At 45.7% G+C, this 16,269-nt stretch overlaps 1 protein-coding gene across 1 annotated transcript in view; it reads right to left on the bottom strand.

Annotated features, from left to right (window-relative positions):
- Positions 1 to 16,269, bottom strand: part of LOC135903230 (lysosomal alpha-mannosidase-like) — a 61,932-nt gene that overhangs the window by 30,278 nt on the left and 15,385 nt on the right. The window contains exons 5-14 of the mRNA XM_065433641.2: positions 15,919 to 16,024; positions 15,249 to 15,346; positions 11,376 to 11,447; positions 9,651 to 9,767; positions 8,073 to 8,273; positions 6,919 to 6,985; positions 4,180 to 4,219; positions 3,631 to 3,700; positions 3,412 to 3,534; positions 1,594 to 1,710 (exon numbers count right to left, since the gene is read on the bottom strand). Coding sequence (XP_065289713.1) covers positions 1,594 to 1,710; positions 3,412 to 3,534; positions 3,631 to 3,700; positions 4,180 to 4,219; positions 6,919 to 6,985; positions 8,073 to 8,273; positions 9,651 to 9,767; positions 11,376 to 11,447; positions 15,249 to 15,346; positions 15,919 to 16,024 — 1,011 coding nt within the window. The remainder of the gene's footprint in view (positions 1 to 1,593; positions 1,711 to 3,411; positions 3,535 to 3,630; positions 3,701 to 4,179; positions 4,220 to 6,918; positions 6,986 to 8,072; positions 8,274 to 9,650; positions 9,768 to 11,375; positions 11,448 to 15,248; positions 15,347 to 15,918; positions 16,025 to 16,269) is intronic.

Raw genomic sequence — 16,269 nt, 5'->3', positions numbered from 1 at the left:
TACCGAAGGCAAATGACTTTCACGTTTAATTAAGTAATGGCAGCTAATATTACTCATTTGCTTTTACAAACCTCCACATAGTCCTTCGCAATGGAGCCACATTCCATTTGTGACAGAATGCAAAAACGTTCGCGTAGCGAGTGGAGGGTGGACGTTGAAGAACGCCAAGTTTTCTAAAATAAAATTCTGAGGTCACCCCTACGCTAATCTTTCTTGGCCAGTTGTGAACGTTTGAATGACGTGATAATAAAGTCTGGCAATATAAGCTTCACACAGTAAGGCGAAACAAGCTTGCGCGCTTTGGCGTATCAGTCTAAAGGTGCATTAGAAAGTAACACCAAGTCAATTTAGGCTCGAGAAAAGGTTTTTTCAGGACCCCTCGCTCATTTGTGGAAATGGGTTGGTTACCATAAGCATATATATATATATATATATATATATATATATATATATATATATATATATATATATATATATAAGATCATACTACTCACTTTTGTATTGCGGGCCCGAACTGCGGCGCACCCAATCAGACCTCACGTGTCTTGGCCAGCTTTTGCTGAGAAACAGTTTCGAAAGACTGATAGTTGTCTTTAGTTTCTTTAAAATCCAATGTCATGCTTCAAATGTGATGCAAGCAGGCGCTACCCTAGTTCAAGTTGTCGCGGGACACTCGTTCGGAAGCTTCAAGATGGCGTCAACGACCGTCTTTCTTGTCTCTTTTTTTTTTTTGGCGTACAGAGGCTCCATTCATCACAAGACCGACTTTGTTAAATTGAAAATGCGCACTTCCGCTTACCCCAATATTGTTTCGAGTAGAGATATTATTGAAAGTGTTTTTACAAGCTATTTACCGAGTACTAGAATATAGTAAAGATGGCTGACAGTTTCTCTTCCAACTTCTCCGTCGTTTTCTTTATCCCAACGAACAACGTCATTCCTTTAACGATGGCAGAACCGTGACAATACTCCTGGCTATAGTGTTCTTAAGTAAGCGTTGGACGGCTCCCTATCCTCCCACGTTATTTTGTGACATTGGGGTATTCAAGCCATTACGGCAGGAGATCCCCAACTCGCTTCCATCGCTCACGATGAACCTGCTGGGAGTGACCATTGACCATTCAGCGAATTTCCGCACATGCAATACCGCTGATAGCGAGAGTCCTCTTCGCATTACTGTTTTAAGCCATGACAACGGGCAGCATCCCTGTCGATAAATTTCTTCACCATGAGTGGCTTGTCGAGCATCTGATGATATTACCGCAGAGATCACACGTAGCATGAAAGAGTGTATTTACAACCTTTATACAGGGCTGTCAAAAAAGGAGCAATACGTCGACCGCCAGGCAGCTCACGCAGCAGTTGCCTGTCAACCTCGCATTACTCGCGGCGCCAGTCACTGCCGCATCGCCATCGCGTTGATGCACAAACCCCTCGTAACACAATGACATGTTAGTACCATTCTATGGGGGCGCCTGAGACGAAGACGTCCCATGGCGCCGGATCATAGTTGAAGCACAAGCAATCGGCGAGTGGTACGAAAGGGCACAAAGAAAATTACGCAGAGGTGCGCTCACGGCGTGCTCAACATACCTCCGCAGGCACCTCCGAGCGTGTGCTGTCGAGGACTCGCCAACCGTCGCCTACTACTGGTACTCTGAGATGGACGTGGAAGGGCCTCGCTTGTTGGTTGTACACTACGACGGAAAACTGGCAAACAAGAAAACAAAATTGGAAAAGTTTGAGTGGGCAGAGAAAGAGTCGCAGTTTTACTTGAAAGGCATAGTAGCATTGATAGCGATAGCAGCGCATTAGACAAACTCGAAGCAAGGCTTGTAGTTCTACGGGCACTGTAAGTTGCAGCGTAATTTCGCTCACTAACTAAACAAGTCAGCTGTCTCGAGTCCAAAGACACACATGAAGAGAGTTCACTCGATGTCTACGAACACTCAATGTCAGAACGCTGGCGTGGTGAGCGATGCCAGCGTGGAGCGCGAGCGTGCTTACTCTCAGAGCGCGCGTTCGTGCTATTCCTCCCTCCACCATTTCAACTGTGCCGCGACTCCACGATCAGCAGGTCACGTGACTTTCCACGCATGGGTACGTGGGAAGACGTCATGCACGAAGCTAACATGGCGACTAACAGTTGTCGCTGCTTGACCAACACCATGCTTGCCCTCGCGCCCGCAGCAGGTCACGTGACGGGCGGGCGTCAAGCGCCTCGCTCCCGGAACAGCACGACAGCACCGACGGCGACTGCTAAAATGCGTCAGTGATGTCCTTACCGTATAGTGATTGCCGCAATAAATGTTGCGTCATGAGTAAGGGTGAAGTATGCGTCAAAATGAGGTCAGTTTCGAAAATGCGCACCGAAAAACACGGCATCAGTTTGAAGCCTGGAGCCCTGAACAAAAGCTTCAGAAAGCGTTTGCTTCGTAGAAGCTGTTGTTAAATATCCAACGTGTCCATTATAAAAGAAACGCTGTTAGAATTGACCGCTGACAATTTTAGAACGAATATTTAGCAGGTAATAATGCCTTTCGGGATACCCGCCCTGATGCTCGGATTTACAAAACGACTATTAAGTGGTGAGAATTACTTTGGAAACCTGGTCCGTAAAGTTCCTACCTTCTCAAAAGGAAAGACCTGCAGTGGTCTGTTCATTGTTTTCTATTTATCTGTAGTCATGCTGCACCCTGCGGCTTTCATTTGATGAAGAGTTCTTTTAAATTCCGTTGTTTTAAATTAAGAAATAATAATTGATAAGGCGGTAGATATCTAGACCACAAATCGCAATGTTTCAAAAAGACCACAAAGAAAGCTTCAGAAACAGCATATGTTACAGAATTTAGGATTGGCTGCAATGAAGTCCTATATTGACGAAACGAAAATCGCATATAACGCCGACTTGGAGATCTCGATCCCCAAAATTAGCTACGAGGTACACAATTCGTAGCGCAATTTGCAGCGCATTCAGGATGCAGATATCTCGAAACTCGTGCTTAGTCTAAGAATTACCGTTAAATGAGCGCGTGCGTTCATCGCTGTCGGGCTTCGGCTCTGCAACACGTGCGCTAATGCAATTAAATACAAAACAGAGATTATAGTAGAAGCGTATTTATTAGCTGCTTCAACATCGCGATCTGCTATGCTAGTAATGAACGACTCTTCATGTTCTCCACCGGGAGAGGCTAAAAGGCGCCACCTGGCAAAACTACTTTGTTTACCCTGCTCGCAGTAAGAACGCTAAGAACACCATGCACGCACTATATGCCAACAAGGCATCTTCGTGAATACCTACCTACACGCGCGCCTACGTTATGGCGTGATGATTAATTTTATTTTGTGTGCAGGCGTCGGACAACTGTGAAGTGCAAGTGCCACGCAGCCTCGTTACACACACGCACTGACCTGCTCGGACGTTTCCGTGATGTCACAGGCGCTAATATTCAAAGTGTGGCAGCGAACAAGTTCCGGGACCTTCGACTGTGGGTGTAGGCCCAAGAGTTTCTCGAAAGCGTAGTTCGTGTATTTCTGAAAGCGAAAAAGAAAGAAAAACAGGTCTTGACACCTGATTCACATCCACTTCCCAGCTAAATTATAAACGCATACAAACAAATGCTAACTTACGTCACTCGCCTTGAGGCCAATCGCAATGTGCTTTACGTAGTCATTGGCTACAGCCTGCTTGGCGGTACCCCTAGAATAAGTTAAGAAGATGAAAGAAACAGCAAAAACACGCAAAGCTGGTTAAATGAACGGAACGAGCAATGAAGGAAGTGCACACTGGCACAAGCAACGCCCAACATCCACCTGTAGCTGATAAGCGGCACAAGCTTTATGCCATCAAAAGCTGCTCAAGGCTGGTGCGGCCTCATGGTGACGTCGACGAATCATGGCCATAGGCTGCGCGGGTGCCTGTGCAATGCGACCGTTGATTAGCTGAGACGCGAGCTCTACAGAGACGCTGTGGGGCTTTACTGACACGGAGCATGAGCAGAGCATTCATGAAATACGGTAACCATGGGATAGGGCGCGACGAGATCCAGGCACGTAGCAAAGCCGGCTCATCCGCTGCAGGCCGAAGAGAGGCCGAATCACTCAACCGCAGGATTTGATTCGCGAACACGGAGTCTTGGAAGCTTGCAGAGATTCGCTCAAATATAAATTTATACTTACGTTATTGCGTCATGGTGCTGACCGACGGCCAAGGCTTCGCCTGTAACGGAACAGAAGCAAGCCTATGACTTGTCCTTTCCGTAAAAAGCATCGTGTCACTTAAGGAGGATGAAATGGATGTTTGTCTACGGTGTGATAGCATCACGAACAGGCTCAATTGCAGTTTCTTGTGCGCAGCCAACGTTTATGTTATTTACTACATAATTCGCACAACCCTGCGGCATGGACAGAACGCGTTTATGCTCGTGTAGGCAGATTGCACCCGCTGCAACAAAACAAGCGCGTGTTTGAAATCGCCCAACAGGAGCAACAAGAACCGCGCTAGAACCCCCCTGGCGAATGTTCGCGGAGGCCTTGTGAGTGTCGCCGAGACAGACGCGAGCCATCGCAAGGGCACTGTCAGAGGCTTTTAGGAAGTGCCGGTTCAGTGAGCAACCTCAAATGACACACCTGAAGGTCGCCAAAATGCTTGGCGGAAGGACAGGGGAAAAGGATGGGTTCAGGGGGGTGGGGGCGACGCTCTCAAATACATTCGAACACCTGTAAAGTGCAGAAATTGTTTCGTGACACAACAGCCGGATCAATTTTAACGAAATGTGTTGCATTTGCTCGAGAAACTGAAATTCCTGCAGCTGTAGGAAGTAGAATTCTGAATGAGAGTCTTGTATTTTTTTTTACAAATACTACCACAAATGAGCGAACTTCGAGAAAATTCAAGCGCGAAGTTTACAAGTCGGCAAGTGTGCACCAGGAACAGATATTCAAGTTTTGTAAACTGCATCTGCTGGAGCATCTAAATCCAACAAATTTGATATATGAGTTAGGAGCTTGCACGAAATTGTTACAATGTTTAAGAGGGATTTGCAAAAGTTCTACTCATATCTAAGTAGTAGATTTGATAGCAGTGTATAATACACCGATTTGGACTGCTTTAGATGACGTAATAGGTGCAGTTTGCAAACTTATAATACCACTATTACTTATTACTGACTTAAGCAGTTCAAAACTCGGAATTAGCGTCGTTTTCTTTAATTTTCTGGAATTTTTGAATGACAAAAATTGACAGCCTCAAGAAGAAACATGGATATCGATCGTCATTAGATTTTAGCCCTTTTTCTTAAATGCAGCAACGCAAATCAAATTCGATTCAGTGAACGCCGAGCAAAGAGATTTCACCTTTCGTGTGTATTGCAAGTAGGGGTGTACTAATATTCGAACTTTCGAACAGGAATCGAATAGTCCTTGACTCAAATCGTATTCAAAATTGTCTAACATCCGTTTCTGTGCCGATATCAGAGATAACCGAAGTTAATGGACTCTCAAGGGAGAGATGCTGGTGCCGAGGGAGGGCTCTTCCAAATGATTCGGCTCAGAAAGAGAAGCGGCTGCAGCACTGGGCACGTTCCCGAGCGAACGCACGGGGCAGATGACTTCTACCTAATATGTATTCGACGCCATCCAGAAGAATACCTCGCTTTCAGGGTGCCTATGTATGAATATGAGGTCTCGATATAGGCAAAGTGGTTAGTTATTTCACCAGACTCATCATTAGATCCCTCTTACCTCGAGAACATCGTACCAGTGCTGTGTATACTGTGCACACTCCTATCCTTCGGCGAACACGTCACTCTGCGTTCGTCTGGTGACATGCAGTTTCCTCGCTTTATTGCTGGGATAGTCATGGCCGATCAGGTGACTGAAAGCAGTTCTTTTTCATTTAGAAGCTGCTCAGTAGACTGGTCGCCCAGTTTAGATACGAATCGCGTGCATAAAATAACGTAAACACGCCTCAGTTTCTCGCCAAACGCATTCTACTCAAAACCTGAATTTCGCTCTAGTAAGAGATGAGAAAATATTCGACATCCAATTCGATATTCCGAGGTCATAAAAGGTATTCGAATTGATACGGAAATTTCACTGTTCTAACACCTCTAAATATAAAAGCTGCCGAGGTAAATATGCCTTTTATTAAAGGAATCATGCGCTCGAAGGTGTACATTAGGTGCCTTGAGAATATTTATGCACCACCGGCTGTTTCGTTGAGTGATTCAGTGGGGAACAGAGATGGCCACCAGCACGTCTGTAGAGGCAGAACAAGTGGGACTACATAAAAGCTGATTTGTTATATTAGTGCTGAAAGGAAGAGGGGGGGGGGGGTGCACGAGGCTATTCGGCAAGCCATGGTAAGCGAAGTCCGGCAGTGCTCGTAAATAAAACTTCGCTTTAAAACACGCAGTCGATGCTTTACGCTGCTTCTTTCCTGTGTAATTTAAGTGGAATTTTGCTTTGCTCCGGTGTAGCGTGTGAAAGAGCGGAAAGTGAAGGCACTGTATTCTCACGTGCAGAGCCATCCGAAAATCACGATCGCTGGTACTCGTCGCACAGTAACGGCTTTGCACGTGGCCGCTTGGTCTGAGCCGACTGGTAGTAAGGCTCTGCCCACACGTTACATGTCCGTTTTTTTTTTCAGAATCATGTGTCTGCTTAGTGAATATTGATTCGTTTATATCCTTAATCGAGGGCCGATGAGCCATTACGAAGGGAAGCATTGAAGTGAACAGAAACGTGCCGCCTCAGACATGGGAAGCTCCTTATCAGTTACTTCTATTTTTGCGCAAGTGCTTCATGCAACGCAAACTATACTTTCACCACTTTCTCATTAGAATGTGCGCTTTTAGTGTTAGCAGCATGAGCGAACGTATCGCCGAACAATACACGTGAGCCGCCAAAAGTACTCACGTAATACGTCAAGAGAGGCCTCCGTGACTTCCCTGGGGCCAGCCAGAACCCCGAGTTGCTTGGCTGCCTGAAATAACCTTTCGTTAGTGCAATCGCTTCGTTGCAAACAAATTACAATTACGCACTATTGAGCAGCACCAATGACTAGATTTTGGCGTAACACTTTTTTATTTATTTATTTTAGAATTGAGTTACGGCTCTTGTTAGTGTTTGAGGCTGGATTCTAGGGAAGAACGGATCAGTCGAAGGTTGTGTTTCTTAGAGAATTAAAAATTATTATTTAATTGAAGAAGAGGAGGGTGAGGATGAGAATCGTTATGGTTGTCGTAATTTGCATCTGTTATATATAAGCTGTTTATCACCATGGCATTGCGCAGGCCACCAGATGACAATAAATAAAGAAAAGAACGATGCCTCAAACACTCAGGCAGTCACAGGTGTACAGTTATTGGCGACGCTCGGTATTCTGTACTCCCTCTCAGCTGACTGCGTTTACCATAAACGTATTTGTACACAATGCGGCTGCAAAATGCTCGCCTATAGTCGACCGCTATACTTTTGCTACATCTGTCTATTACTTGGAAGACGTTCATACGCAACTGCTTGACACTGCCTCTGTCACAGACATCATGTCATTTCAACTTAAGAGGCTTTAACTCGGGCCCGACTCCGGTTTCCACACGTAGAACGCAGAAATGTTTTTATCAGACAGCCGCTTGGCCAATTTAAATGAAGTCTGTTGTATTTGAGAGAGAAATTCAAACTTAAGAAAGCAAAATTTCGATTTACCGCCTCGGATAATTTTGAATATTATTGCTAAAAATCGGCAAGTCTGAAACTAAGAGAAGCACGAAGTTTACAAATTCGCAACTGTTTACAATTCGCGATCAATTTGCTCTTTGAAACCAGAAGGACCAAAACTCTTTGAAACCAGAAGGACGAAGTTTAGGCTAATCCATGTACTAGTCCTCATTCACCGCATGCTGACTGAATTCCCACGCTTGAAACTCCTATAGACAATAGCGCCGAAGTTCTCCCTAAATATATTTGTCAAAAACTATATGCTCGGACTACGGCCTCTGAGCTTGCTAGCTGCGGCGCGCGTCGTTGCGATCTCGGAGGCCCCGGTCTGACTCAGTCAAGCTTGCGCGCACCTGTAGCTGGTTGTTAGTGTATCGGTCAAGGAACTTGAAGGCCGGCCGGCTGGTGAAGTATCCGGTCCAGTAGGCGTGGGGATCGCTGGCGTACGGAAAGAAGTCTTGCGTCTCGGTGGGCCAGCCGACGCCTGACTCGTGCAGAGCCTTCAGGTAGCACGAAGGTGTCGAGTACAGCAGGTGCACCTTCGTGTCTGCTGACTGAAACGTGAGAGGCAGAGAGAGAGAGAGAGAAAGAGAGAGAGAGAGAGAGAGGAGATAGAGAGAGAGGGAACATGCTTTTATTAACGCTCTAATGCCCACGCAAAGTTCCATATCTATTAAAATTAAAAATATCCGGTTGACCTTTATTTTGTTAAAATGTAATTTGAGCAAAAACTTATTAGTAAAGGAATTAATTATAAGTATTTGCATGTTGTTTTTTTTTGAAACAACCAGTAACTTATAATTCGCTCCAGTGTACCAGAAACGCTTCCTGTAGGCTCTGAGTTAAGTTTCCCGTGCTTGAGTCAGAATGTGGGGTATGAAACTTGAAAACAACATAAATGACAAGTTGGGAATTACAGAGCTGAACATTTCGTGTTGGCATGGGATGTCATCCTCTTGTCTCTATAGAATCTGGAGGCGGAGGAAACTGGATGTCGAGAACTGAGGTTGAACAGCGGTGAATAAAACAAGGACACGAGGAAACAAATACCACAGAAAAGCGCTGTCTGTGGTATTTGTTTCCTCGTGCCTTTGTTTTATTCGCGCTGTTACACCTCACTTCTATATATGAGCCAACTAGCCCTCATCAAGATCTTACAAATGGAAATTGGAGAAGGAAAGTGGGTTTGAAACGTAGGTTGGTACTTTGAGATGTACTCCTCTATGATCTCACTTAATATGAAATCGACAAGGGTCCGAAGGATTACATTGCAGTCTTCAAGCGTGAGTTGCTCGCGACTGACGGTGCGAATTAAACGTGCAACCGCCTTAAAGCAGCTTTATAATGCGAGGCCCTCGCTTGCCGCCCACCCTACGCCTCCAGTATTATACCGGTTTTTTTTTTAAATCTCTTCTTCTTGTGTATTTTTTCTTTTTTGTTTTTGAGTTCGAAGATAGTTCCTAAAAATCGCATGAGATCTAAAACACAATTAGGTTGTTCAGAGCGTTACAGCTTTCGAGGTATCCATTTTCAAAATTTACTCGCAGGTACATTAATCGTCAAGTTAAGATTATCCCGGACCGCTACATAGGGTCACTTTTGGAAAGACTTTCAAGTGGAATGCCAGTGTATTTCGTAGCATACTTCAAGATTGGACATGTCGCAAGCTGTGTCAGTCTCCTGACTACAGCAGGCGCCGATAACCCCTCTCCTAAGCCTCTCCTTTGTCACTTGTTCTTCGCATAATCTTGGTACTACACGCATAACGCATTCTGCCACTGTTAACGCAGGAGCGGCAGTTTGGCTGCGTGACTAATTGCCTCGGCGATGCAGGCTGCATCGATAGCCTGCATCGTGGCAGTTATTTTATAAGATAAAGCGTGTGAGTACAGCGAAGGTGTGTTCATGTTTTTCGCAAAAACGCTGCTTACCCTGAGGTTTGTGTGATGGATGAGCTTGTCCAAGTTGGTAAACCAATGACCGGCACTCTGGTAGTTGAAGTCATTGCCCATAGTAACAGGGATATTGTTTGCCTTGTAGAAGCTTGCCTGCAATATTAGGTATTAAAAGAGACGAGAAAAAAATTCCACTGCATAAAAATGCGATATAGACCCACACGGCGCAGTGTGCACGACATTATTTTAAAGCTTTGTGCACGATTTAAGCAGCTATATTAAAACAGCTCGGTTAAATAATAAATAGATTCTGTGTGTGACCGGCCCTCGCACACTGTTTGGCCCACACTCCTGCATGGGTACACATGCGTCAGTAAACGGAACACAGCAAGAAGCTGAGAGAGCAGCACTGTCCTTAACCGTTTAGCTGCCAAGGACCTCTTGAACAGTTCCGCGTCTCTAACCTAGAGCCTCATCGCGTGCACTGTTCATTTTTCTTCTTTCTTTATACTTTTTGGTGAAAACGTATACACAGGGACAGAGACGTATAGTGGTCAGAACGATCGCAAAGTCGGATGCTTTGCAGCTCTGGGGATTGTATTTCTGCCCTTCTGACGCTCCTCATAGCATTCCGTAAATGCGGAGAAAACGGCCTGAAGGCGCCAGATAACATCAACGTCAACTCTGTTTCTTATTGTCCAGTCAACTTTGCTGAACTCGGCGGCGACCATGTCTGCTTTCTCTCCAAGCCGCTCGCCTTTCTAGCCTTCTTCAATGAAGGTAAAAATGTTCTGTTCAGAACATACCGCAAATGAGCTAAAACACATTAAGTGATAATGAAGCCCTAATGAAGCGTTTACATCCAGCCGGTCTTGTTCAGCATCGATAAAGCTGCGCAACAAAGACAGATCTGGGCGACGCAGACCAGTTGCAGTCGCTCAGTGGCAACAGTGTTGCGCTGCTGAGCACGCGGTTGTGAGTCCGACTCCCGGCCACAGCACCCGTATTTCATTGAGTCAAGAATGCGGAAAAGTGGGCATATCAGAGGCTGGGGTCCGGTTCGAAAAATCCAGATGCTCTAAACTGATCCGGAACCCTCCACTACGGCTTTTTCTCATAGTCCTTATGTTGCGTTTGTACGTCAACGAATCAGCAGACAAATAGACCATCGGAAATTACTTATTTGTAAGACAAATAATTCTGGCAAAATGTTTAACTCTGGAGAGGCAATACGGACTCACAATACATTTCTCGAAGAGTTGTGCGGGCCCGCGAATTTCGGTTTCAGAAACACTGAACTGTGGCATATAGGCACCTTGCGCTGAAGCTTTCGACATTTGACAGCCGATCCGTAGCACACAGCCTGGCAAGCAACGGATCAAAACAGTCGCTGTGACATCTCCGCTCGCTATTACCACGAGCAAAGATTTTCCGCGATACGAAGGTAATATTGAAGTACGCTTGTCCTGCACATAATTGGTATACGTTTGTGATCAAAATCAGAAGCGCGAAAGTTCATGACGTTGAACCAGGCAAGGCTCGTTGTATAACACTTAGACGAGCGATGAAGCTTGGCTTGTCCCATTTTCTTCCGATCCTTAGAACCATTTTGGACAACGCTGTCGTTATAAGTGCAAGCGTCGCAGTGCCCTCTGGCTCCCGAGTACAAGGTGCCTATTCACATGCACGAAGATAGGTGACAGCCTACACTAAACGATTGCCATCAAGAACACCGGAGCTTTCACAGCGGAGTGTACATACCGTTTCCCTTGTGTACTTGAGGAAGTCGTTCACCCTACTTTGAACGTTGTACTCATCACTGTCAGGGTCATCCTGCGAGAGGGAACACAACAAGAATATTAGGCAATTTCCGTTTGCATGGACGTGCCAACAACTTTTTACTCGTTAACTGCCACATCACAATACCCGCCCGCAACTCGCAGATCATACTGCCACGCACGCGTTGTTTTACATTTAATGCGACGTTTTAATCTCGGGATTCACCCAGTCGCTGTTGTTAGTGCCTCTTGCCGAGTAGCGTAGCGCGGCTGCGCGTCGTCGAGTTGGCACAGCGTTCCCATTGCATTATAGCTTTCAGCATCGGCCCAGGTCGCGGACGGAAAGGGCGCGCATGTAGTCGCGTGCTGTGCAACCACATATGCTATGCACCATAAAAGCCAGACGCACGTTTGTGACGAAGTCGACGAAGTTCTCGCAAAGCCCGCTGCAAATTGTATATATTTGCGCAGGCCTCAATATAGGTGGCGTTGGCAGTCAGCGCTCGCCCTGTGTCCTCCCTTATTCGTGTTTTTTGGCGCTGTTTTAAATATAAATGATCCGTACCAACTAGGCTCGCACCCAAACCCTTCTGATACGCGTACATTTATCTTCAAGTGCACCGTAGGTACTGTTCCCGTTTTTCTTTCATCGCATAATTTATGTAGTTTGGCAAAGATACCTTCGTTTTTGCACCCGCTGCGGTATAGCCTAGTGGATGTGGTGTTGCGCTGCTGTGCCCGAAGGGTTCGATACCAGCCGCCACGGCTGCATTTAGATGGGGCGAAATGCAAGAGCGCCGGTTTATACTCATGTTTAGTTGCACGTCAAAGAAGTACAGGTGATCGAAATATTTCGGGAGTCCCGACTAAGGCGCCCCTTATAATCAGATCGTGGTTTTTGCATGGAAATCCGGGGAATTACTTTCTTTAAAGCTTCATTTTAAACGCTTTCCTGCTCCAACTCCTATGCGCTCTCTGACACCCTGTTCCGACTGCGTCGCCCCCTAGGTCTACATTCATCGAATGAGAATTTTGCGGGTGCGGTTAGAAGACGAGCGAGCACGAAATCCCGCGGTAGAGGCGAAGCAAGGTGTCGCTTAGAACACATGTAGACGTACTCGAGCAGTGTCCTTCCATCCGACGGTCGCCAACCTATAGGTAGCTTTAGGGGCAGAAGCTGGTCAAGTAAAGTGAGTCAGTGTTGTGTAAACATTCCTTTCGCTTGATTACATTCCTTCCTAATCAGCAACCGTACACGGCTCGCCGATTCCGGTGACAACGTGGACGCAGCATCTCTCGGACCATCGACGAAGCGCGGAAACGTATAGCAGTGGAATAGTTAAAGTGTCCCGGTCATGGAAGAAGCAAAAGACTTGGAGAGAACATGGCGCCACACGATTGACGTCGAACGTGCTGGCCCAGCTCGTTATCGTCGCATCAGAGTGCGCGGCAGGTTTTAGTGCTCCCGCTCTGGAGCTCATAAAGTTCCCTGCAATAATTACTGGAGGGAACTCTGACGCTGCAATTGGTCAGCCACCATGGAAATGATGGGCAGTACACGAATTCGTCTGATCTTCGTGCTTATGGATTGAGACTTTCTTGTGGCTTTTTGTATTATACCCTTTATCGGCCTTCATTGTCCTAAATTTCAAGCAATGTAAACTTGCATAAATGCAGAAGACTCTATGAACACGCGTGATCGCTATAGAGAGATAGCGAAAGAGAGAAAGAGAGAAATAGAAGACAGGAAGGGCAGGGAGGTTAACCAAACGCACGTCCGGTTTGCTACCCTGCACTGAGGGTAAGGGGCATGGGGATGAAGAGAGAGAGATAGGGAGAGAGAGAGAGAGAGCAGAGTTTTGCGCCCAGTTGAGGGTTCGCAGCGAGTGCACTCACGGTTCCCAAGACCTGTCGACTTGAGATATTGTGCCATCTACGCGTACGGCCAGGGTCCAAAGATCGTTACGGAATATGGTCTAGAGTCCAGCTGGTTCAGTGTTGTCCGGAGAACTTCGCGCTCGACGTCGTATTGGGGACAGATACATAGGATGTGTTCAATCGTTTCTGTGGTTCCGCCAGAGCCGCACATGGGCGTATCCGGCCCATTCCGATGCGGAACGAGTAGTCCATAAATGCCAGCCCGAGTCAGAGGCGGCACAATACTGTCGCCTCAGAGCGGGAAATTTTTGATGGCACTTGCAGCTTTAAGGATGGATCCAGCCGGTGAAGTAATCGCTAATAATTGCAGCGGTTCAGCCTGTCGTGGTGGCAAAACTGAAACGCGCCGGGCGTCTCAACTCGCGCTGGCTTATCCGCGAGAAATTCATAATGGCGTTCTATGCCACTTGTCGATGCATGCGTCTGTGGCGTAATGGTGTCAATATCAAGCTCCCGTGTTTAAATCCTGACGTCGAACCATTTAATTAAAGTTTATTTCATTATTTATCACATGGCACCTCTTCGAAAGTGACCAGATTACAAAGTCGCGGATCCGCTTGAAGCCAGGGGAACGAAGTTTAGGCAATCTATGCGCTACCCACCACTCCCACGCTGCCTGAGCCGCCCCGCGCAATTGCAGGTCCCGTAGACACTGTAGCGAGAGCTTCCTCTAGTAATAACTGTGTGAAACTATTTGCTGCAGGCAGAGTCAAGGCAGAGATACAGTGCCTAGAATATAGCAGAGAGGTCTAGCAAGCGCTGCGTGGATTAGAAACTACCGGGAGCCATATATTCACGGCCAATACGCCGAGTCTCAGGCGTCCCGCGTCGGGCCGACCTTACGAGAGAAAGAGCGAAGGGAAGGGCCTCACGGAGAGCCAGCTTGTTGAGGCCGGTTGCGTGACGCAACGCCCTCTCCTAGTTTATTTACGTCCTCCGTGTTACGGAGCACGGCGCTCTGAAGTTCGTGCCTCTCGCGTCGACGTGCGCCTGTCACTGAAGAAAATAGGCGAATATAAAACGAACTGTCAGACTGAACAGAACAACAAATCACTGCCACCCTCAAGATGCAGCTCACGCTGCTTATCACGACTGCGCATGGGCTGTGTCAAAAAACATGCAGATGCAAGGGCTGTGTTCCTTGCGCATTAATTTCCAGCCTGATCAGTTTGAAGCCTTTGTATGGGGCTATTTTTAGCACTTCATCGCGTATTGTTGATGATTGCTCAAGGTCACACGAACGCTAAGGGTTGGCGTCCATCAAGGTATTGTAAGGCGATTGTTCGAAAAAGTTTCTTCGCTTAGAATAATGAATAAATCGCTGACTAGGTTAGAATATGCAGGTAACCAGGAAAAAAAGGCAAAAGGTACAAAAGTGTCAGTGTTTTTCATTAAGATGTCGTTTGAAATTCATTCTGCACTTGAAATCGATATTCTAGTGCAGGCGGCGTTACAGCAAAAAGTAAAATAAAAAAATACCATTTTGTTTTTCTGTGCCTACCCTTTTAATTTGCCCAATTGTAAAAGAGTCACAATAAAAGTAGTGATTGTTAATGAGAAACGTGACCAATAAATCACGCCTCTCGAGATCACAAACATCGCTAGGAAGATAGTTCTGCAATTACACGTTTTTTCCCACATGTTTTCCCCTTTACTGATGCCACCATAAAACATCTTGCAGTTCTTTCATTTCATTTACTGACGTCTTCCCAAGGTCATGCATGACTATATGTAGTGATGGAGGGCAGTTTCAACATTATGCACCAACTTAAACATATGCGAGCCCATACGCTTCACAAGGTTAAGTGCATAATCAATCGTAGTATAGTACATAAAGTTATACATTGTTTACAATGTACACAAAGAAGCTAAACCTGTAATTGTAACACACACACGCACAAAAAAAAAAGATATTTACCACTAGGGGATCGTCGGAACAGTAGATATCGAAGCAAAATCCACTCGGAGGACTGTATACGTTTGGGAGGACACCGGTAAAAATGTTGGCTGCCTTTCCTGTGCAAAGTACAGAACAATCACAACGGAATTTCTCTTTAAGTATGCAAATTCGGAGCACAGCGCACAGTGCGATGGATAGAAATGTACAGCAGAAAATTATTAATGTAAATTAAAGACATGCACAGGATGTCCCTGTCATACACCAAAATTTAGAAGATATGCAAATGCCCCGTTATAGAACAAAGGTAATGTTGTTTGCCGTCGCTTGGAGATACTAAGAGTTTTTTTTTTCCTTTTGCATTCCGCCTAATTACATAATTACCCTTAAGTTTTTAATCGACCTCTCTAATATTATAATTAGGTGAAAAGTGCCAATGAGAGCATTGTAGAGCAACATCAAAAAACTCCTGATACAGCTTTCCGTTGCCCAAAACGTGCTTCATAAAAAAGTTTTTTTTTTTTTTGGAAGGGAAAAAAGCCTGTGAATAAACGCAACATTGTCGCGCGCGGCAACTTTGCGTCTCCTATTCTACATCTACGTTTGTACATCTTCGTCTGCGCTGCCACATTTCTAATTTGTTTCATTTTATTTCGCATGCCCTGCCGTACGCACACCGAAGTATACTTACCGAGGTTATCACTGGCGCTCCAAATAAACTCCAGCCGGTGGTCCTTCTTGCGTGCTCTGAAATCTTGGTAGTCGATCCGGCCGAAGAAGTATCCATCCATTCCCATCTGCAAAATAATAGAATAAATAAATAAATAAAAATAAATAAATAAATAAAGAAAGCAAGAAAGAAAGAAAGAAAGAAAGAAAGAAGGAAAGAAAGAAAGAAAGAAAGAAAGAAAGAAAGAAAGAAAGAAAGAAAGAAAGAAAGAAAGAAAGAAAGAAAGAAAGCGAGAGGAACCTGTAGCTCATGGCTGGGTGGATTTATATAGTTTTTTTTTAAGTGAGTCCCAACGCAGCTCACACAAGCAGA

The sequence above is a fragment of the Dermacentor albipictus genome, chromosome 2, assembly GCF_038994185.2.
Source record: "Dermacentor albipictus isolate Rhodes 1998 colony chromosome 2, USDA_Dalb.pri_finalv2, whole genome shotgun sequence".
Taxonomy (NCBI): domain Eukaryota; kingdom Metazoa; phylum Arthropoda; class Arachnida; order Ixodida; family Ixodidae; genus Dermacentor; species Dermacentor albipictus.
This window is presented reverse-complemented; position numbering and strand designations above follow the sequence as displayed.